The 24301-nt window shown below is 38.5% G+C and overlaps 1 protein-coding gene across 2 annotated transcripts in view; it reads right to left on the reverse strand.

Moving 5' to 3' along the window:
• ankrd27 (ankyrin repeat domain 27 (VPS9 domain)) overlaps positions 1–23293 on the reverse strand; it is a 26621-nt gene extending 3328 nt beyond the window's left edge. The window contains exons 1-23 of one of the 2 annotated variants that reach the window (XM_017485929.3): positions 23145–23293; positions 18964–19086; positions 16818–16928; positions 16570–16726; positions 14928–15082; positions 14777–14836; positions 14630–14683; positions 14123–14188; positions 12032–12108; positions 11793–11914; positions 10711–10789; positions 10410–10542; positions 9409–9501; positions 9109–9233; positions 7028–7110; positions 6707–6822; positions 5454–5546; positions 4311–4508; positions 3226–3273; positions 2419–2538; positions 2273–2317; positions 1277–1399; positions 897–1094 (exon numbers count right to left, since the gene is read on the reverse strand). In XM_017485929.3, coding sequence (XP_017341418.1) covers positions 897–1094; positions 1277–1399; positions 2273–2317; positions 2419–2538; positions 3226–3273; positions 4311–4508; positions 5454–5546; positions 6707–6822; positions 7028–7110; positions 9109–9233; positions 9409–9501; positions 10410–10542; positions 10711–10789; positions 11793–11914; positions 12032–12108; positions 14123–14188; positions 14630–14683; positions 14777–14836; positions 14928–15082; positions 16570–16726; positions 16818–16928; positions 18964–19065 — 2358 coding nt within the window. In that variant the 5' untranslated portion in view covers positions 19066–19086; positions 23145–23293. Of the gene's footprint in view, positions 1–896; positions 1095–1276; positions 1400–2272; positions 2318–2418; positions 2539–3225; positions 3274–4310; positions 4509–5453; positions 5547–6706; positions 6823–7027; positions 7111–9108; positions 9234–9408; positions 9502–10409; positions 10543–10710; positions 10790–11792; positions 11915–12031; positions 12109–14122; positions 14189–14629; positions 14684–14776; positions 14837–14927; positions 15083–16569; positions 16727–16817; positions 16929–18963; positions 19087–20724; positions 20830–23144 lie in introns of those variants that run through there. The other variant, XM_047159892.2, reaches the window with a different exon arrangement.
• Between the last annotated feature and the right edge of the window lie 1008 nt (positions 23294–24301).

Genomic DNA, 24301 nt, shown 5'->3' on the forward strand with positions numbered 1-24301 from the left:
CTTTTTGTGTTTACAAGTCCTTATGGTTTTATTCACGTTTGGCCCCTCCTGGCTTGTTTTGACCCTGAGCACGCAGATTAAATGTTGCAATTGAAATTGTTCATTAAAAAAATAAAATAAATAAAAATCTTTGCAGGGTTTAAATTACTTGTTTATGCTGTATGTGGAGAGAATTGTACCAACGAAGTCAATTAGAACAGGGTTCAGGGTTTCTCAAAATATATTCAGAACAATGACCCCTTTAAGTGTAAAATAAATTCTATTGACCCCTTCAGTACAGATTTTTTCCATGAACATAATTCAAACTATTCAAGTATTAGGTTAATTATTTAAATGTGCACGATAATATGTTGGCTATTTATCAAAGCCAGAGGGCTTTTTACACATCTTTTATTCACTTTTCCTTCACAGAACACATTTAAACTGGTACTGGATTGAAATAACCTTAATTACAGGACTAGTTTTTTTTTTATTAGTTATTGAGGATTGGATTTAATCCATCCACCACGTGACCATTCAAACAGGCTAATGTACAAACCTAACAACTGTAATAACTCTGTTAATTGCTGGTTGTGAATTTTAGATTACTAACAAAATGAAAAATAATAATTTTTTGTAAAAATCACCAACGCCTTACTGTGCTTCACAGACTTCGCTTTGTAAACAATGGGATTAAAAACATCTGTTGTAGCGGGCAGGCAGAGAATTCAAAAGAACAGTACTGTTCGTAGCTCTAGTTTGAGTTTCCAGTAAGAAAAGAATAGACTTGGTTATGTTATTGCTTGCTGTTTAAATGTCAAGGAAATACGAACCATATGAAAAGTGATTCACAAGTTCGACTGAATGCTCAGTGATTATACGGAGCAGTGTGAGTAGTGTTAGCAGTGCAGCAGCACCTGTGTATGGCTATTCTGGCAGGCCAGATGGAGTGGAGTGGCATTCTGGCCATTACAGGCGTTGATGTTGGCACCGTGACGGATGAACAAATTGACGAGCACCGTGTGTCCGTGCAGTGCTGCCACGTGCAGTGGCGTGAAACCATCTGCACTGCTGCTGTTGACTCCCAAACTGTCCAGCTGCAGGACACATAACCTCTAAAGACACACACAAACCCGCAAAAATAAGGGTGGAGTGGTGAAATACTGAAAACAAGTGTCTTGTATTAAAAAAATCTATATCAATATAACTTAAAGCTAACTGTGCAACTAATAATTAAACACTAATTCAATAAGGCAATAACTGATAGGGTGTATTAAATCTAGTAATATGTGTGAACCTTTTGTGTAGGTTCACACTTTGGACACTGGCACAGAGGGTGGCACAGTTCTGTTTTTTCAGGCAATTCAGCTTTCTCTTCATTCTCTGGCTCTTCATCTAACCACTCCAACAGGTAGCGCACCTGAAACAGGAGACACACACACACACACACACACACACACACAAACACACACACATACATACATACATACATACATATATATACACACATACACACACACACACATATATATAAATACACATACACACACTGTTTATAAACACTGCAAAACCTGACATCATATGAAATGAAAATATCTTGAATACAGTCAAATTTATCTAGTATCTCCTATTATGAGATTACCATAATCCAAATATAAGATTATTAAATTTATTTCAAGACATTATTTACTCATCTTAAGCTTCACATTTACTTATTCTATTGGCAGATCATTTTGCTTTGCTCTAGAAATAAATGCTTCAAATGAGCAGAATTATCTGCCAATAGAATAGGAAAATATAAAGCTTAAAATTAGTAAAAATGTCTCGAAATAGGTTTAATCATATTATTATATTTGGTTTATGGTAATCTTATAATACTAGATAAATTTGACTGTATTCAAGATATTTTCACTCAGTAAGATGTCAGTTTTTGCAGTGTATGCAACGTGAAAAAAAAGAACTGAAGGCTCTTTCAGTATTGAAACCTTCACCACGTTATTTCCCACCAACAAACTGCTTCAAATAAATCTTTTTATCACTACAAAAAAAAGGCAGTTCTAGGCTGGAAAAAATCAGTTTGGTTACAATTAAATGGTGTTGAGGTCATTCCATCACTTTTTGAAAATGGTTCCTCCATGGTTATTTTTTACTGCATGGAAACATGCTCTGGTTCTTAAAACAAAGGCTGCAAGTTCTCTGAACAAGCCCTGGCTCTGGCACTGAGTCCGAGTAAAAGGGAAAAGTGTGAATTATGGCATTTGTTTGCAATCATATTAGTGCAATAACTGCTCACCATTTCCACATCTCCATCTGCCACTGCCCGCAGTAATTTCTCCACCTGCCATTAGACACAGAAGTCTCAGGCCACAGCCAAAACCCATTCAGCACGGAGGCAAAATGTAAAACCCTTTGTCAAACCCCAGAGGGCGCTAGTCTCACCTCCTTTAGGTGTGTGCGCTCACTCTCGGAATTGGCCTCCACAGAGATGAACGAGGACGTACTGGACACAGAGGTACGTCTACTGCTGTGATCAGCTGGCTGTGGAGAATGACTGGGAGCCTGAGAAAGCAGGTTAAAAAAAATCTTTTTTTAAACCCATAATTTTACTGATTATCTGTTCATTGTTGTGTTGCACCACTCAGTCAGTTTCATTCAGTTTCTCTGTAGCATCACTAGACATAACATACAGTAATCATCTTCACATAGCAAATTGAAAAAGCAGCTAAAATCATATCTTTTTACTTACGTTTTATATATGCTTTTCTCCAAGTTTGTATTTGCTGTATTATTTGACATTTGTGAGCATTTTTATTTAATTTCTATTAACTATTACATTTCACTATTACTATTTATTCGTTATGACATATTTATCCATCCAGCCATCTTCAACCGCTTCCGTTTCAGGGTCGCGGGGAACCTGGAGCCTATCCCAGGGAGCATCGGGCACAAGGCGGGGTCCACCCTGGACGGGGTGCCAGTCCATCGCAGCGCACACAATCACACACACATTCACACACCCATTCATACTACGGACACTTTAGACACGCCAATCAGCCTACCATGCATGCATGCGAACGTGCTAACCACTAAGCCACCACTAAGCAATAGTCTTTCTATTACATTTTTATTTCCCTATTTACTGCTGTTTTTGTTTGCCTTTTTCTATGTAAAGCACTTGGGTTGCATTTTAATGTATGAAAGATGCAACAGAAACACATTTTATTATTATTATTCAAAACCATTTACCTTTTTACTGGCACATTTTTCATATGTGCGCTCCAGTAAGGACAGAACCTACAACATGAAGAAAAAAACTGCTTAAGTAGAACAGCACATGATCAGGAAGGTTCACATTTATATTCACTATAAATACAGAAATGAAATCCATCCATAGAACTGTTTGTCTACCAGTATTACACAAACACAGATACAAACAACTGTATGTAAATACCATGGTGGAACTATACACACCATCCACCTGCACATTCATGAAATGATCCTATTAGTCAAACATGTGACAGCAGCACAATGCATAAACTCATGCAGATACAGCTCAAGAGCTGATGTTCACATCAAACATCAGAACACACAACATGTGGAGCCTTAGCTACAACAGCTGACCATCAGGTCGTCAGCCAAGTCCAAATTAATTTCAGCCCACACAACTGTCCAGTTTGGATGAGCCTCCGATCACTGTTATTGGCTGAAAGGAGTGGAACCTGATGTGATTCTGCTGTTGTAGCCCATCTTCTTCATGGTATGATGCGTTGTGCATTCTGAGATGCTTTTCTGTTCACCACGGTTGTAAAGAGTGGTTACTCAAGTTACTATAGCCTTCCTGTCATTCTCCTCTGACCTTTCTCTCATCAACAAAGTGTTTCTGCTCCCAGAACTGCCAATCACTGGATGTTTTTTTGTTTTTCACACCACCATTCTGTGTAAACACTAGCGACCGTTGTTAACGAAATTCTGAAGAAATCAGCATTTTCTGAAATACTCAAACCATGTCACCGTCAAAGTCAGTGAGATCAAATCCCCCCTCATTCTGCCGTTTGATGTGAACATTAACCGAAGTGCACGATTATATGCACGATTATATACACGATTATATGCATTACGCTGCTGCAACATGATTGGCCGCTTGCAAAAAACAAGCAGGGGTGCCTAATAAAGCGGCCAGCGATTGTATATGAAATGCTATCAGATATGGTTATCACTTCATACAAGAACTTTCTCAAAGAAACCACTTCTCATGAGGGCAGATTTGTTTATTTCAGGTGTTTATAATGTTTGAATGTTGTGTGTAGTGCTAAACTGAGTGGTGCGCTGACCCTGGAGTTGAGTGCGCAGTGGAGTGGGCTCTGATTGGCCTTGTTATGGAGGAGAGTGGAGGCGCCGTTCTCCAGCAGCACCTCCATGATGCCTTCGTAACCCCAACGGGCCGCGATGTGCAGTGCCGTATCCCCCTTATCATTCTGCACATTCAGCTGGCATGTGTGCAGGTCGTAGTAAACCAGGGCCTTTACACACTGAAACACAAACAATACACACACACACTTAGGTATGGGATACCACGAGGGGATTCTCTGTATTTTACATCTCTGGACATCTCTGTGATTTACTTTCATGATGACATACAGTTGAGGTAAGAAGTTTACATACGCTTTGCAGAATCTGCAAAATGTTAATAATTCAAACAAAAAAATTTTTTAAAGAGGGGTCATTATTATTTTGTTTACCCCTCGACCCTGTGTAGGTTAAACGGTAAAGAAAACGAATGGATGGATGGATGATTTTGTTGTTGTTGTTTTTCATTCAGTACTGCCCTTTAGAAGCTACATAAGATATTTACACATTTCCCATGTGACAAAATAACAATTTGCACCAATCAACCTGTTCAAAAGTTTACACCCCCCTGGCTCTTTATGTAGCGTGTTGCCTTCTTGAGAATCAGTGAATATTTGCATCTTTTGTAATAGTTATGTAATAGTGTATGAGTCCCTCAGTTATCCTCAGTGTGAAAAGATGGATCTCCGCATCATATAGTCGCTGTTGGAAAGGGGGTCAAATAAACAGAAGATGCTGGAAAAGCAAAGAATGTGCAGGACCTGGAGGATTTTTCTGAAGAACAGTGGGCAGTTTAACTGCTCACGACAAACAAGGGACTCATAAACAACTATCACAAAACATAAACACAGTCATGAATTATCCACGTAACGACACACAGTATTAAGAATCAAGGGTGTATAAACTTTTGAACTGGTTCATTTGTGTAAATTCAGTAATTATTGTGTCTTGTGGACTATATGTAAAAATCTGTTATGTGAAATAGTTTATTCAGGGCAGAACTAAATAAAAAAAACCTAAATTAAATTTATATTATCCCTCTTCATTTCTTTTAATTACTGTATGTAAACTTACGACCACAACCGTAGTCTTTAAGGAATTGCATGAACAGAGTCCGAATCACTTACATCCTCGTGCCCGTACATGCAAGCCAGGTGAAGAGGAGTGTTCCCATTGTTGTCCTGAGCATCTGGGTTTGCTTTATAGTGCAACAGCAGCAGCTGCAGATAAGAAAAGTGATCAAGAGACCGCAATCTCAAAAGACAAATCAGTGTTTCTGAATCGTTTGGTGAATAACAATACACTTAATATTACATTTTCAGCATATTATGGTATTTAAAACAAAACAGAGTGTGCTGATAAAGGAAAATAATCAGTGACAGGGTGGTGTGATGCCATTACCATCCCGAAGATTATTATTTTCCAATAAAAGCATGTCCTAAAGCCCCCCACTTATACCACAGCAATTTGCCAACATTAACAACTACTTATAAAAGAGTGACACGTTGTACCTTTTATCTGTATATACTCCTGGGCAAAAAATGGGCCGAGCCCCAAAACGGCAAAATATTAAGCTTTTAAATGGTCTTGACAACAAATCATTGGTCAGGAAATTAGCAAGAATTAAACAAATAGATAACATAACATAGTATGGGATAGCTTTTCCCTTTGATTTCTTTAAACCTTGTGGGGAAACTTGCCTTTTGTTTTTATTTTTTTATTCATTTTTTACTTCATTTTAATTTTGTAAATGTGTTTGAATTTTACATCAAACATTATAATCATCATCATCATCATGATTTTACCTTTGTGAACAAGAAGACTATATGAGTGAATTTCCCTGTTTCTAGCTTTTCTTCCAAACAGTTCAATGCAGTAAAAGTAAACGAGCATACAGTGGCACAGGAGGCCTCAGGGGTGCACTTGTTTAATTCTTGCTCATTTTCTGACCAATGCTTTGTTGTTAAGACCATTAAAAGCTTAATATTTTGCCTTTTCTTTGCCCAGGAGTGTATAGTTACATTTAAAGTTGTGGAACATCCACAAAACAAGTCAGTTCCTATTATCACTTGCATTACAGCAGCTATAAACAATCATTCCCTCACTTGCCTCTCTTTTTGCTCTCTCTCTTGTGAAGTTAATAAGACAAGAAAAGAACTGCAGCTTGTTATCAAGAAAAAAAGTAACCTGTCCTGAATACTTTCATGTGTCTTAGGAACAGATTTACCTATGACTATTAGCGATGGCTGACAATGGAGACTTTATCCAAAAATGCTAAATAAACATCTCCTCTCCATATCATTTTTTTTTAGTTGCTTATGTGGATTATGACATGACATGTATCAGGCTGTAAACAGGTATACTGAGACAAGACACTCACCGTGACACCCTGATAGCCCTTCTGGCAGCTGAGGTGCAGAGCTGTGAGGCCATGGTAGTCTGTGGCGTTCACTGCAGCTCCCTTTGACACCAACAGGTCAACCAGCAGAGACTGACCTATTCATCCGCACACACATTCTACACGTCAGCCAATCCGCTCTAGCCACAGAGGTTTAGATGCATGTGTAAAAGACTGAGAAACAAACCTGAAACTGAATCACTGAACTTTACTCACTAATACTGATTAGGAGGCTGACTTGTAATGTACTATTTCATACTTAAAGTACGACACTGAGTTAAAGCACATGAGAAGACAGCTAACCACATATAGCAGCAACATGAAGAGGAGTGTAGCCTCGGTCATCCCGGGAACACGGAGTGACTATAGATGGGTCATTCAATCTCCTGGGGATTAAAAGAAAGAAAGAAAAATGAACACATCTTTTATAATTAGTACTCATCACTGACTGAGAGTGAGAAATACAGCCACAATTTAACAATATTTTTAATCTAAAGAGGACCGAAAGACTTAAAGTTAAACCAAGCAAAGTTTGAAAAATTGAAATCGAACACAATCCAGTAAACAAATGCATGGGAAAAAAACAACTTTATAGTGAACAACTGAAGTGAGTTGTGCCACATCTCAGTTTAGTTAATGTTCTTAAAGGGGTCATATTATGCTTTTTAATGTTTTCCTTCTCCTTTAGTGTGTAATGTATCTGTTTGTGCATGTATAAGATCTGAAAAGCGCATAGTCTCCCACAAAGGGATTTATTCTATCTAACAGAGAACATTGCTCCAGACCTGCATAAAACGTTCCGATCCAAGTCCAGATGTTACTTCCGCAAACGTCTACGTCACTATGTGAACTATTAGTATAATCCCACCCAAAGGCAGGTGCGAAGGAAGAAGGCGAGGATTCAGTGAATTGTGTTGGCGGCATGTCGTGGAGACGCTGTGTGTTTCGATGCGAAAGCAAAACCCCTTTGTTTGGCCTTTTTATGGATGAAATTAGGAATCAGTGGTTACTGTGTATTTATAACACTGTTCCTGAGCAGTACAACCCAAAAGTTTGCTTGTGCACAGTGGATTTTACAGAGGACAGCTTCCTGAAACTGGGCGAGTACAACCCAGGCTATACACGAAAGCTGCTCCTGAAAAATTTCCCACTTTGCACGGTCAGAGCCTTTTTTGCTCTGAATCAGAACCTGTAAGTGTGTTTGATTATTTTATCTGCTATTATTATAGTATCTACTATTGACTGTCCAAATGCGGAGTTTTGTGTTGTGGCACAGGGCTCAATTGTAGAGCTCTGATAACATGCTAGCTAAAGTTATTGTGTTTTGAGTATTGTGTAGTTTTGATATTCAGCTGTGGGTATTTTTAGCTATAAACGTACAGAGTAACGCACGTTCTCGTGACACAGCTACCTGTCTGTATTTTGTGTCTTTCTGTCTGTCGATTTCATAAGCCAAATTAAACCGGTATATCATCGTATCTGAAAGGTAAGAGAGTTACAAAAAAACATTCTGAAACATTCTGCTCGAGTCGTGCTAGCAAGGTTAGTTCCGATTGATCTGCTTGATCATCTGCATTTTCTGAATCCGACTCGGGCTCGAACTGATACGGTAAAACTGACAACATTATTAACTGTGTTGCTTAGAAGCTTAGAAATGCTTTAGAAGTCTTGAAAGATGAAGGTCGCCGTTACGGTAAGCAGCATTACATTTCCAACACACGCTTGAGGTTTTTGGCCAATCACAACGCAATGGTTCAGCTAGCCAATCAGAGCACTCTGGGCTTTTCATAAAGATGGGCTTTTAACAATTGTATCCTAGGGAGAGCATATAAGAAGTGAATATGAAGTGATAATTTTTTTAAATATATTCCTGTGTGAAGACACATTGACTACATTTAAATGGACAGCAGTAATCTAATTATTGCCCTTATTCTGAGTTCGACAATATTGTGATTAAGGTGTTTACATGAGTCTCTTACATGTTCCCGTTTTACATGTTATAGAACATAGAGCGATTAACAGCACAAGTCATTACGTCACCGCGCCATGCCGTCCCCTCCAGAATTTCACGTATCAACATACAGTTGGTCTTCGTTATGGTACCGTATACAGTTTTGGGTGTATTTATTTAAAATTTTTACAAAAGCTTCAAGTGCAGTTAATTATTTGTCATGCTGTACGTGCAAATAGACGAATGCTTGAAGCCGTGGGCTGCGTCCCAAACCGTGTACTCACCTACTGTACAGCAGCTGAGATACATGTTTTTCACCTACTATATAGTAGGTAAGTATGTGTGTGTGTGTGTGTGTGTGTGTGTGTGTGTGTGTGTGTGTGTGTGCGCGCGCGCAGGACAGAGAACGAGAAGCAAATTTTTAGAGTCTAACCCTGACAAACGCTGGTCACATGCATCACAGGAGCACAGAGGGTGACACATCTGCCTCTTGTCTTCCTCACTCTCGCCTTCACTTAGCAAGCGCTGGACCTCTGCCTTGTTTCCATGTGCTATATGCTAAAGACACACAGACACAACGCAGACCATTGAAGATATGCCCAAGAGTTAAATACTGTATGATGATTTTATAGTGAAATCTTGTGGGGGAACATGCCTCCCTATCTTTTTATTGAAGATAATATTGAATGTAGTCATTTCTTTGGTATCTTCTTCTATGTGGTGTGTTTCTTACCTCAAACAAACAGTCTATAGGTGTAGAAGCAGTCTGAGAAAGAAGATTCATCTTTTGCCTGAAGAACAGTTTGTCATTCAGCTCTCCTGACCCCTATGCACCAGGGAACGTATTTCAATTTACATATCAGTATATATTAAGCGAAAACTGATTCTGTGTAATAGCCATGACTGGAACTTGGGTAAGAAATCTCTTGGGATCTCATTGTTAAAAAGCGTATTACGCAGGCTTTTGATTAAAACATTCTCTCATGGCTATAGCATGCAGTGTTTTAGATTTCCAGAATTACATAATACGTGTGCATTACACAATTTTAATGCATGACATGGAGACAAACAAACCACATGACATGAATCGGAGTGTACTAAAATCGTGTAATGCACACCTAGTCATGGATTATCCCTTTTATACCATGGTAACTTGCCAGAACTGACAAGTTAAAGCGGTCATTGAAAAATAATGGTTAATTTTCGCTAGTTATTCTGTATACTGTATTCTGTAAGATCTAGAATTCGTATAGGATCGTACATGTAGATAAAGTAGTGTGATAAGGTGACATTTCAATTATAATAAATAGTTATTAGAGAGAGAGAGAGAGAGAGAGAGAGAGAGAGAGAGAGAGAGAGAGAGAGAGAGAGAGAGAGAGAGGGAGAAAGACTGTGTATGTGAATTACCTGCATCTGTGCCGCATCTCTACGAATAATAAATCTGTGAGCTTAAATGGATGTTACTATGGCTACAGCTGTTTATAGGCAGCACATTAATTTAGAACGGTGATTAAACTGACTGGAACTACATGTGCATTCAACGCACAGCTTCCAGCCAATCAGAATCGAGTATTCAGACAGACCACGGTATAAATTACATGATTAAACAGCTGGATTTTGTTTCTTAGCATCCACACCATGCATCTGGACTGTAACATTTAGCTCACTCTCATTCATGAAATCGTTTTTAATAATGTCAGACATAAGAGCCTGCACTCTCTCCCCATCTCTCACCATCGGCCCTTGATTAAGGTTGCCTTGGCTGATGTACTCCACAGCTGCCTCAAACGACGTCAGGCAGTAACTCAGGTCATCCTTGGTGGAGTTGCAGAAATGGAAGTTTTTTATGTAACTGAGATTTGCCTTCCTGGGAAAAAAGGGAACAAAAATGTGTTGTTAGTGGAACCAAAAGAAGAAAAAAAAAGAAAAAAAAAAGACTGACAAATAACTAAATGGAGTAAATTGAATTAAATACTGGCCAAGCCAAGACTGGCTTTGGGACAATCTGAGCATGATGGATTACTGTTTTACTTACCAATTAGGAATCTCAGTTTTCACCAGTAGATACAGAATAACTGAAAGGAGATCATCCGCACATACCGCCTCCAAGTTAACTGGATAAAGAAGGAGAGAGGAAATACATCTTTCATAGTCCTATATTCAGTGTGTAAATGTGCTCCAGTCTCACCATTTCTTTACACTCCTTCTGTGTCTGCTTCACTAATCTAAAATTTGGCTCACTTTAGCAAGCAGTGTCAAGACCAGATTGCTCTACTTTACACAAACAGTGAAGTGTTGTTGTGCTGCCAGCACTGTGTATTTCAATAATAACAGTTTGAGGTGAAACAGAGTTAAGTATTCCGTGTGTGTGTGTGTGTGTGTGTGTGTGTGTGTGTGTGTGTGTGTGTGTGTGTGTGTACGCCAGCTAATCTGGTTACTATAGTAAAAATTCAGACGAATGGTTGGACAGAGGGACAAAGGCAACATTGTCTGTGAGGACACAAACTGCAACAACAGCTCTGTTATACTGCGTTGTCAAGGAAAACAATGATGCACAGTAATTAGGTGAAACTAATTGACATACACTTTTTTAAAAACACTTTTTCTCCCCAACAGTGACCAAGTTTACCATTCACATCAAATTCCATTTAAGGTCTATATTCGGGTTTCAGCCACATTCCGAATACGACGTTTATATGTGCATCAGAATATTCCTGTATACATGGTTGTTGTACAGTAAGTATACCCGAGTTGCCATTCCTAAATACCTAGCCTACAGCTGTCATCACCCACAATTCCTTGCGGACTGAACATGCGCGTGTATCCCCTGTCGGTGGATTTAACAGGTGTTTACATGCAACAATTAAAACAATGCGATTAAAACAGGCATATTCCAGGGGTGGGAATCAGAATATTGTCTTAATCTAAATCAGGCGATCGGATTGTGGCGTTTACACGACTCGGTACTAATTTGATTATTGCCGAATTCCGATTAATATCATAATATTGATATGCATTTAAACGTAGACAATGTACACCACCTTTTGGAAAGCTGAACATAAATAGATTCCAAAGAATCACGGCTTCCAGACTATGAGAGAGAACTAAGAAACACACCTTTGCGGCTGGGTGACTGCATGATGGTGAAGGCAACCTTCCTGAGGCAGAGAAGCTTCTGCTGGGGAGAACTGCAACGGTTAAGCTGACTTAATTCCCTCTTAGCACGAGGAATATTTATACTGCAGAAAGAGAGAAAAGTAAAAACAGCATGAGAGAGTGCGAGAAGGTGTGAGACAGAGCGAGAGCTGAATGACAAAGAATCAAATTTAAATTTTTCTTCACTGTATTCAGCTCACCTGAAGTCTGACTTCACTCCAAGATCTTTCTGCTGCAGTTCCTGCAGCCCTCTTGTTGTTTTATTGAATGCAGCATCCTATTAAAGTACAAGATATGAAAAACAAGATGAGATGTGCTGTTATGGGAAAATAATCGACGACCTGGTGGTGTGATGCTGTTACTACATAGAATGTTAATATTTTCCCATAATGGTGCATCCTGAAGTGTTATTTCTCTTACACCACAACAATGTTGTATATAAAACATAGCTACAGTGCTGTGAAAAAGTATTCGCCCCATCCTGATTTCTTCTGTTTTTGTGTATATTTCATACTAAATAGTTTTAGATCTTCAAACTAAATACAACATAAAACAAAGGCAACCTGAGTAAACACACTACACAGTTTTTATTATTTATTTTATTTATCGATGCAAAAAAAGTTATCCAACACCTATCACCCATGTGAAAAACTAATTAACACCAATAACTGCATCCAAACGCTTCCGATAACTGGAGATCAGTCTTTCACAGGGCTGTGGTGGAATTTTGGCCCACTCTTCTTCACAGAACTGCTTTAGTTCAGCCACAATGGAGGATTTTCGAGCATGAAATGCCCATTTAAGGTCCTGTCACAGCATCACAATTGGGTTTAAGTCAGGACTTTGTCTAGGCCACTCCTAAACTTTAATTTAGCTTTTTTGAGTCATTCAGAGGTGGACTTCTATGCTTTGGATCACTGTCTAGCTGCATAATCCAGTTGTGTTTGAGTTTCAATTTACAGACTGAAAACCGGACATTCTCCTTAAGGATTTTCTGGTAGAGAGCAGAATTCACGATTCCCTCAGTTACTGCAAGTTGCCCAGGCCCTGAAGTAGCAAAGCATCCCCACACCATCATACTTCCACCACCATGCTTGACCGTAGGTATGATGTTCTTTTTGTGGAATTATGTGTTTGGTTTACGCCAGATGTAACGGGACGCGTCGTCCAAACAGTTCCACTTTCAACTCATCAATCCACAGAACATTCACCCAAAAGGTTTGAGGATCATCAAGGTGTGTTTTGGCAAAATTCAGATGAGCCTTAATGTTCTTCTGGGTTATCAGTGGTTTTCACCTCGCCACACTTACATGGATGACATTTTTGCCCAGTGTCTTTCTGATAGTGGAGTCATCAACAGTGACCTTGATGTAAGAGAGGCCTGTAGGTTCTTTGGTGTTGTCCTTGGCTCTTTTGTGACTTCCTGGATGAGTAGTTGCTGTGCTCTTGGACGAATACTGGAAGGTTGGTCACTTCTGGGAAGGTTCACTAGAAGTCATTTGGAGTTTCATAGATTTGGGGAATTAGTAACTACGGGGGCAAATACATTTTCACATAGGCCCAGTTGGTACTGGATAACTTTTATGCTTCGATAAACAACATGATCATTTAAAAACTGTATTTTGTGTTTACTTAGGTTGCCTTTGTTTAATCTTAGAATTTGTTTTCATTTCTGAAACAATTTGTACGAGATACAAAAACAGAAGATACAAAAACAGAAGAAGGATGGGGCAAATACTTTTTCATAGCACTGTATATGAACATACAGCTATGTTTAATGACGTGGAATGTCTGTGAGACAAGTTAATTCCTTTTATCACTTATGCTATTCCAGCTATCAATAGTTTTTCCCTCACGTGCCACTCTTTTATCTCTTTTTTAAATTGAGTTAGACAAAAAAATAAAAGCAGCTTGTCATGTTACTGAGAAACCATAAAGCTTCATCTGTGGAGGAAAACTTTGTTAAACAACAATAAGTTTTTTAATCAATTTATTATTATAATTAGGTAATTCTATGTTGTTTTAGAAACAGAGCATTAATATAAACCTGTGCTTTGCCTTGCAGCCGGAACTACTATCAGAGCTGCTGTTATAGAAAATGAACGACTTCTTAAAATTGAGAATTTAACCGCTCGGTGGTATAATACGTTGACATAAAATAAAGCAGAAACATAAAATGCATTCATTATAAATGAAAAAAGATCAAAAACACCACCATGACCCAAACATAGTCACACAGAAAATACATACACAGACACACACTATGAGCACACATACATACATAACAGTACCTGAGTTGCTTCGAGAGTTCCCACATAACTAAAGAGGAGATCATGGATATCATTGTGTATGTACATCTGCCAAAAAACAAGACCAGTATGAATAATGTGCTCCACAGACAAACAAATCTCAAAACTTTCGAGATCTACTCAGTCCCTTGCTCCATATTTGCTGCTCTGGTTTAAGCTGCTTTCACACAATGCAATTATTTTTTTTAACTGAATAAGAACTGACCTTTTGAGGTGATATGGAAAAAAAAAAGTCTCTCATGTGATACTCACACTGTAAACAAAGATTTCAGTACTAGGTAATTAGCTAGCTAGATTTATTTGATTTATTAACAACATATGTGATTGAGTTCTCAATTTTTAGCCTATTGTGAGGGGGAAGAGAATGACATTCCTAATTCTTTTTTCTTTTCTTTTTTAAGTGCTTGCATTCTTCTCATGATTAAAACGCATGGGTACTTGAGAAGAATAAAAAAAGATTAGCGTGACAGCAGGTTTATACAAACTTACCTCCACTGCTTGTTTGAGAAGGGTCATCTGAAGCTCCTGCTTGGTCAGCACCTTCTAAAATCCACAACACACACTTCATCAACTCACAGCACAAGACACCAGTACAGACCCAGCTGAACTCTAGAGCACACGTTGATCTCTACGTACCAGACGTGAATCTCTCAGCAAGCACTGAAGACATTTTGTATACAGGGCATGTACGGCATCCTGGGGAGGAAAAAGAACATGTAGTTATTCTTCCCTTGACTACACAATGCCTGCATTAAGGAGTAATAAGGGAAAATTAAGTCTCTCTTACTATGTGATGGCGCAGGCCCTTCCTTTCCTGCTCTTTAAAGGACTGGCAGAACACAGAAATGAATTTATCCAGTTTCTCGGCATGGCGACCCAGGAAGTCCTTTACCTCCTCGACATTCTTCAGGCAGTAGTGTGTAGGGACAGGACTCAGCTCAACTGACAAACAGAGTTTCATAAGGATCAGGCTTCCATAAGTCATGGAGCTCAGAGAGGTCGTTCAGTCAGTGGCAAGTCTCACTTCTCTGCGGTTTTTACACAAATGCCCAATAAAAAACAAAAAAGCCTCTCTCTTGAACCAAAAACGAACAAAGTGCACAAAAAGTATCATTTCTACCATCATTAAACTGAGACACAAACGTGAAGATAAAAAATTTTAAAAAGTAAAGAAAATAAAGAAAGAATATAAATATTGCAATATCAACAACAACTGCACTATCAATGGTCTAACAAGGGAATAAACATTTTACATGTACCATAGTAGCTACCCTAATACTAGGTTTAAAGTTATACTTCAAAAGAGCAGCTATGTTCACAGAATAGCCCTAAACAGACATCAATCATTTTACATCGTTTAGGACCATACATGATTTTTTTTTTTTTTTTGTAGACCAGTTTGGATAGTAAAATGTTGTCAAATCAGAGACAAACATGCAAATCATCTGTACATACAGTTTATCTTTATGTTTATATTACATTCACTACCGGTCAAAAGTTTGGAGACACTCGACTGAAATGTTTCTCATGATCTTAAAAACCTTTTGATCTGAAGGTGTATGACTAAATGTTTGAAATCTGTGTTGTAGACAAAAATATAATTGTGCCGAGATATTCATTTCTTTCATTAGAAAACTAACATTTTATTTACAAAAATATAGTTTTTTTAATGGATGACTTGGAGCAAAATATTCCGAAAAGCAGCCAATAAGTGTCCAGCGTAGGTGGGAACTCCTTTAATACTGTTTAAAAAGCATCTCAGGGGGATTTCTCAAGAACTCGGTTGAGAAAATGCCAAGAATATACTTCTGGAAATTCTAGGCAAAAAGCGCGTCTACTTCGAAGATGCTAAAATATTAAATTATTTTGGATTTTTTATCACATTATAATTCCCATAGTTCCATTTGTGTTACTCCAGAGTTTTGATGACTTTTTTTTTACAATTATTCTAAAACGTAGAAAAATAAAAAATAAAAATAAAGAATGAGTGCGTCTAAACTTTTGACCAGTAGTGTATGTTGTATATATTATTCACTGTTATTTTTGCACACCTGTTTTTATTGCTCCTTTTTTCTTTTATTTACTACTATTACTCTTGTTGATGTTGTACATATCATTAGTTAACATTCAGTGTGGGTTTTTTTTTTGTAGATTTGCAATTCTTCGTTCAATTTTATTGTTATTCTTTATGCTGCTGCACCATAAATTCCCTCATGTGATCATAAAGTATAGCCATCTATATATCTATTTAAAACATTATGGTTGTTATTATTTTTGTTCCATGTGTTATAAAACTCTCATTAACCATTTGTTGAAAATCTCACTGCATCATTAAACTTGGGCCACTTCTTTAAAATCCGCCAGGTTCCCTGAACTGGTTCCAGCACCTTGTCGGTAAGGGCCCAGTGTTTAAAGGTGGAGAGCTCTACCTGTGCTGGGCTCAGAGTCAACCGGCCGGTTGATACACAGGATACTGTAGGCCTGCTCCTTCTCGTTGTAGAATGTCTCCTCAAACAAAATGGGGACTGAAGCAGGGCTCACAAACCCAGTCACCAAATGCACCTGGTTATTTTCTATTGCCACCTCCTGAAAAATACAACAAAGAACGTTGCTTACATTCACTGCACACTGCTAACCGTCCCAGTCACTGATCAGAGGTGGGTGTGTCTGTATGTACCTTCCCATCAACTGTCTGGAAGCCTTGTTCTGCAGGCAAGAGGACATAGCTCTCAAACTGTGCTGCTGTGTATGAACTAGCTGATAAACTTCCACGACATGGAACCAAGACCTACAGACACAAACAGAAGATAACTACAGTGCTTTCAGAAAGTATCTAGATCTCTTCACTTTTCCCCCATTTTATGTTACAGTTGTTCTAATAGATTTTCAATTCTCTTTTCTCATTGATCTGCAAAAAATACTCCAGAATAAATAAATAAAAATTAAAGCATAAACAAGCTCTGAATCAGAGTGAATTATACAGTAACACCTGAGGTACAACTTCATGCAACAGTCTAGAGATGCCACTTCGTGTCTGCTCAAAGGTTTAACATTCATTTCACTACAAAGTCAGAGGATGTGATGTACAGCTTCACAATCCCATTTTCAGAAAAAGAATAAAAAGCTCAGTTTTTTTCTCTAAAGCTTTATCGCAGAGAGATTTTCTATAAGATTAACATTAATAGCCTTAATACAACAAACTGTATTCAAATTGCAATTTAAATTTATTTCTCAATACAATTTGATTGCAGAACAGTGTCATGCAGATATGCACTGAGAGTCTACACAAGGAAAAAAAGAGGAACAATGTCAGAAACTAGGTGTGAGTCACATGATACAATAACGTCTATGGCCACTGGTCCCAGCAACTTTTATCGTGGTGATTTTAAAATGATCCAATCACCTATTTGCAGTAAAAATTTACAAATTTGTTCAGTCCAGCTGGACAAATATTTCATATTACTCAGTGATAAACAAATTCCTATTACTAAACAAACAACAACTAAATGTATGAATGAATGAATGAATGAACTACATGACTCGCTGTATTAGCTGTTTCGCTCTGAACTACAGGATGAATAGCACACGCAAAGAGCACTCTTACCAAGATAAATTTTCACCCATGAGTGGTTTACGAGTCACTATTGGCAGATTAATAGAAAACGGTCATAACTAAATTTTTAACCAGACTTTAATATTGTGTCCAGTGGCAAAGGTTTCCTTTCTAACTTCAGGAGGATACACAGGCCTTGTCATATTACGAGTTTTATACTAAACAGAGGTTATTTTGTGCAGGATATTGGCTATTGAGAATTTACTGGCTGTAGTAAGAATGCACCATTAATCATTAAATCGACTAGAATAATGTAAGAGTCAAAAAATCGTGACACCATTTAATCAAGCAGCCCTACTCTAGAGTAAAATGAATCATAAGCACTGAAGAGATTTTCATTTTGTGAAGTATGAAAGAAGGCTTATGCCACATGCTGCTTCTAAACAGAGTCTACAATTGATTCAGTATGGCACAGTAACGATCACATGGTGAAAACTGGATAAGTAATGATAGTCGCTCTGCGCGCTTGGGCTTAGGGTCAAAACCGGCACATTTGCATACTGAGCACAGAACATACTCAGTGTTGAGTACAATCAGCTGAAAGTGCGGTAGACCAAATGCAACACAATTCAAATACACTATATGGCCAAAAGTTGCTTGTTGAACATCCCGTTCCAGTCTCCCTTTGCTGTTATCATAACCTCCACTCTTCTGAGAAGACTTTCCACTCAATTTTAGAGCACGGCTGTGGGGATTTGTGTTCATTCAGCCACAAGAGCATTAGTGTGGTCAGGCAGGCAGTCGGTGTTCCAGTTCATCCCAAAGGTATTCAGTGGGGTTGAGGTCAGGGCTCTGTGCCGGACACTCGAGTTCTTCCACTCTAACCTTGGCAAAGCGTGACTTCATGGAAGTCGCTTTGTGCACAGGAACACTGTCATGCTGGAACCAGCTTGGGCCGCTTAGTTCCAGTGAAGAGAAACTGGAAACCAGTGAAGAGATACTACAGCATACAAAGACATTCTAGACAACTGGGTGCTTCTAACTATGTGGAACAGTTTGGAGAAGGCTCATATATGGGTATGATGGTCAGGTGTCCACAAACATTTGGCCATATAGTGTACGTATACCATACAGTTTTCAGTAAGCAAAATCTACATGGATATTACAGGGTGTAGACCCCTTGTATTCATGGCATATTTCTATACGCTGCAGATCATTAACTTACAAACACAGACTAAAGAAAATTTACGTTGTTCAGAAAATTGCTTACAATGCCATGTACTTCCGCCACTCGGTTGCAGAGGTCCGGTCTTTGCTTCTCCAATGACAGGTAAAATGGATTCTTCAGAATATCCTCATCATACACAGCCATAGGGACCCAGCACTCTGACTCCTACAGTGGACAGGGAGGGGAAAAGGGAAAGGATTGTGAGAAGAGACGGTGGAACGAGGAGAGTAACAATGTAGGCAGAAAGAAAAAAAATGAAAACCTAAGCATAACGAGGACACAAGTTGAAATAGAGAGAGAAAATGTGGTGGACAGGCCATTGTGCATCATCACATTAATCGTATTAGCTCATATTAATAGATTCTGGTTGGCTGATTAGGATCATAGCTGTGGTAGTTGAGTTTGAAAGGTGGTATAATCACTTGCCCCAAAAAAATAAATAGACAGTGTGCCATTTGTATTTAGTTTAGCTCGATCTCGGTTAATGATAACTAGTTAACTGGTGTATTGTGTATGTGTGCTGTAGACCAGGTCTGTTTGAGAGGAGAGTCAGATCTGCCATTAAGACTAATTAATACTTTTGGCCTACCATATTTTGGTGTAATTTTCATTTCTAAGTGAACCGTTTCATTGCCAATAAACACCCATACTTAATGCATTTATGCTACTTATGCACCAAAATAACTCAACTGTAACAGACAGCTGGAGGTAGAAAAGGCACAGACAACTGACTGATCAAATGAAATCACTAGAAATATTTTACTCAGTCAGAAAAATCTGTCAAATCACAGTCAAGCACTTGATTTAAAAAGACCAGAATGCTTCCTGCACACTATGGGAAGTGTTATATACCAGGAACCCTGGAGCTGTGAGGTGGCGTTGCTACTAGACAGGAATATTCATCATAGATAGAAAGTTAACAATGCTTAAAACAGAGCTGCGGTAGACCAAGTAATGATGTAGTACATAGTGCTGTACAGCTTCACAATACGCGCTCAGCCTCACAACAAACATTTTGGTCAGAACATTGGGTCTTACAAATGTACATTATGCCCAAATAGCACAAATATCAATATAAAGAAAAAAGACTTTCTTAGCTTACAGAAATTACTCCACAACGTAGCCATGTAACTTACAGTCTCCTCCTGATCTCCAGAGCAATTTCCTCTGCTCGTCTGTGGCGGTTCAGTGTCCATTAGAAATCCAAAAACCCACCCAAGACACAGGGTTGAATTTTGGGCCAAGTTTCAGAAACAGAAACTTGCTTTTTACCATCTTGTTGTGTCCCATTAACGTTTGCTTACCTCTTGAAGAAATGACAGCAGACAAAAGTCAGCAGCCTTTTTGACCCCAACATGTCCATGCTATATACATAATGTGTGAGCACATGTGACTGATAACGCAAGTACGCTATGAATAAGTTACCAAGTGTTTTGGTGACACATAACCAACAAATATTCATTAAATTATTTTATTTTTATGATGTTATTAAAAGACAAGAAAAAGCTGTAAAGGTGCCGGCTCCTGCTCCACAATGATCCGACACGTATTAAATACTGGCTAGTTCACATTTCCTAGATGCACAGGAAGGTTATGCATGGTCTTAGGCTAGAAAGGATTTACAACGGATAATCACCGTTTTAATCCTGGACAAAGTTTGATCGAAAATGAACATACTTCAATCAGTGACAATAGGTATCAAACGAAATCTTCAAACTGTTGCTTACTCACTTAAGTCATTACTTCAACTGTAGTACTCAAGCTACAAATCCCCTCACTATACTCAGGTGTCAGCATACTCACTTGGTTATGACGATTAAGCAGAGCGTGTGACACGGAGAATAATCGCATCTTCAGACCCTTAATGTGACGAATCAGGAAAGACAGTGCCATCAGTCAGTTTTTGAGAGTCCCGTCCAAGCATATAACATGCAGACTAAGAAGCGTACATATTCGGAGGCAAATCACATGATCCGTGAAGGCAGGTCAAGTCCCAAGCCTTAATGCAAAACCTGGGCCTCCACTCCACCCCACCACACCACATCCCATCCCCGATCTATGACCCTCGTCACCACAGTGCTTCAGATGGATGCTGAAAAGCAGAGGAATGTGAACCACACCATGTGATCTGGTTTTTATGGGCCAGAACTGGCTGGCGGGGAACCACACACTCGTGATGGTGGAGGACAAATACTTTCACAAGAGGGAAACACTCTACTGTAGTGATAATCCTTACAGATTTATTCCCTCTAAAACAAATTCCCAACAAAATCAAGGGAAGTTTACATATGTAAAAACCTTACTTTTTCAAGAAGACCAACACGCAAGTAGACACAATGTAAATACTGAATTTGAACATGAATACGCAACACAACTCAGAAACCGATCCCAAGTCCCACAATTCTCGATATGATACAAACATAACGGCATCCTCACATTAACCATTACAACTCTCTGCAAACAATGTCAACTAACCACGGGAGGTGTGATGCCAAGATCTGTGTCATGTCGGTCAACAAAACACACATTTATGACATAAATAAATGTCATTTATTTATGACATAAATAAATGTCAGTTTTAATCCAATCTAACATGATCCACCATCTCAAGCCAGTACTAGTTCTGTCACTCAGTACTGGATTAGTACATCCCTAGTGTACGGCGAAATATTAAGCTAGAGATCCAGTACTGTACAGTATGTTAAATCTCAGGTCAGGAACATGGCACTGATTTGATCATCAAACCTTCGTTCAGCTACACCAGAGCTTCTCAAGATTTTGCAACTAAAGCCCACAACAAGCCTCCCCTATCATATGGCGCCTCCCCTATCATATGGCGCCTCCCCTATCATATGGCGCCTCCCCTATCATATGGCGCCTCCCCTATCATATGGCGCCTCCCCTATCATATGGCGCCTCCCCTATCATATTGGAGGAGACCAGGTATGTGTTTTTATACTTTTTAAAATGACTTTTCATAGATTTTATGAAATTTTTAAAATAACTTATGACTTTTATAAAACTATATAACGGACAAGTATGGAACATGAATGTTGTATTCCAATCATCTTGCATTCTAAAAACATTCGCACACGAATGATGTAAATTGGGACGAAGGGCATGTCTCATTATTCATGACATTGTTAAATCAATCAGGGGGTGTAAACTTTTGAACAGGATGATTGGTGTAAATTGTTAGTATTTTGTCTTCTGGGAAAGATGTTACTATCTTATTTAGCTCTGAAGGACAGTTTAAACAAAATAACAATTTACACCGATCAGCCTGTTCAAAAGTTTACACACACCCCCGACTCTTAATGCATCATCTTGCCTTCTTGAGCATCAGTGAATGTTTGCACCTATTATAATAGTTGTGTACGAGTCCCTCAGTTATCCTCAGTGTGAAAAGATGGAGCTCAACATCATATAGTCGCTGTTGGAAAGGGGTCAAATATGCAGAAGATGCTGGAAAAGCAAGGAATGTGCAGGACCTGGAGGATTTTCTGAAGAACAGTGGGCAGTTTAACTGCTCAGGACAAACAAGGGACTCATGAACAACTATCACAAAACATAAACACAGTCATAACGAGACACAGTATTAAGAATCAAGCATATGTAAACTTTTGAATGGGGTAATTCTATAAATTCAGCTATTATCTAGTCTTGTGGTCTATATGTAAATATCTGTTATGTGAAATAGCTTATTCAGGACAGAGCTAAATAAAAAGGGGGGGGGGGGGGGGGGGTTATTTTGTTAACAGTATTAAGATTTAGCAGATTCTGCAAGGGGTGTGCAAACTTTTGGGCCCAACTGTAGCTAGTTAGCTAACACATTCATCACAGCTACGTGACATCTCATCTTAGCTCCTGTATGTAAGGAAGGAAATCCAGGTTTTGCTAAACTGCTCACTTAGCTTGTGACATTTCCTCAAACTGGTCATCCGACATGTATACTGCTGACCAGCACACCTTACAACCTGCTGATTTATGTCGCATGTCAGTGCACAGACACCGCACTAGTCAGATTACTCTCACCAGCTGTAATTAACACTAAAACCAAACACGGTTTAAAAACATGAGGCAGGATGAGAGAAGAATAAACAGACACACAGTAAGCTAGCTAATAAGCTAATACCATGACATGGCTGTTCAGGATGTTGTAGCAAATGTGACAAATCAAATAAAGTGCTTTAAACCTTACTAAACACGTCTGGAAAGCTTACCTTGTTTATGTCAGTCTCGTCTGCATGATAGGTTTAACGTTTATTACAGAAGGCCTGACTCGACTTAGCATAACATTAACCAAAGCTACAGCACTTCCCCAAACGTGACCACTTTAGATTGACGGTTTCGCTGGCCAATCAGAACGGCCCACTCTCGCCAGACCCGCTCACTACGCTCAGTTACATGCAGGTGGTGTGTTTATTTATTCAAGGCTGTCAGACTATCAGAGGGAAACCCTCTGGGGTTAGAGTCATGCCGTTACTAATTATGAACTTGAACTCATAAAGCGGAATGTAATAATTAAGACCGTACCAATGAACGTTTCAAACTGAAGTATAAGCATTTTCTAAAAAGCATTCATTCTGTCTATTACTTAAAATCTCACAGGTAAAAATAAACACAGAACGCATAGAAAATGTTGGCTAACCGTAAACACACCATCCTTAATACCAGGGACTCTAAAAACGTTTTGCTCACAGACTTTCAACTCTAATAAATAAACAAATAAATAAATGCATAAATGCATTAATAATAATGACAATAACAACAACAACAAATTCTGTGGACCCCTTCAACACAGATATATTCTATAAATACAACCTGACTATTTAAATATTAGGCTTATTACTTCATTGTGTATAACACTATATGGTTAAATGGTTTTTTAAAAAAAAAACAGCCTGCCAAGAAGTACACGCATCAGAGTCAAAGCATTTATTAATGCTCAATTCTCATCCAAAATGGAATCATTTAACAAAAATTTGATTGAGTAGAATCAAGTATAAATATTTATTTAATGTATTATACCAGAATCTAATGTTGAATGAGAGCACCTGTTAAATATTATTTATATGTACAGCTGGGGTACATAAAGAAAATACTTTAATTTGGTTGTCTAACAGACAAAGGGCCTCATTTATCAGTCGTTTACTAAAATTGTGTAAATATTTACCAAACCAAACAACAACAACAAAAAAATTTCCCCCGTACATCACTATGAAATTGCCAGGTGCGTGCACAGCTTATTTGCATTTGGTGACATCCACAAACCTGTTTTAAATAAAAGCTTCGATGAGGTAAACAGATTACGTGACTCCGTGAGTTTGCTCCATTTCTTAGCACCAAGCTGCTTAAACTACATCAAGCCTTTATGTAG

Source organism: Ictalurus punctatus, chromosome 14 (assembly GCF_001660625.3).
Source record: "Ictalurus punctatus breed USDA103 chromosome 14, Coco_2.0, whole genome shotgun sequence".
NCBI lineage: Eukaryota > Metazoa > Chordata > Actinopteri > Siluriformes > Ictaluridae > Ictalurus > Ictalurus punctatus.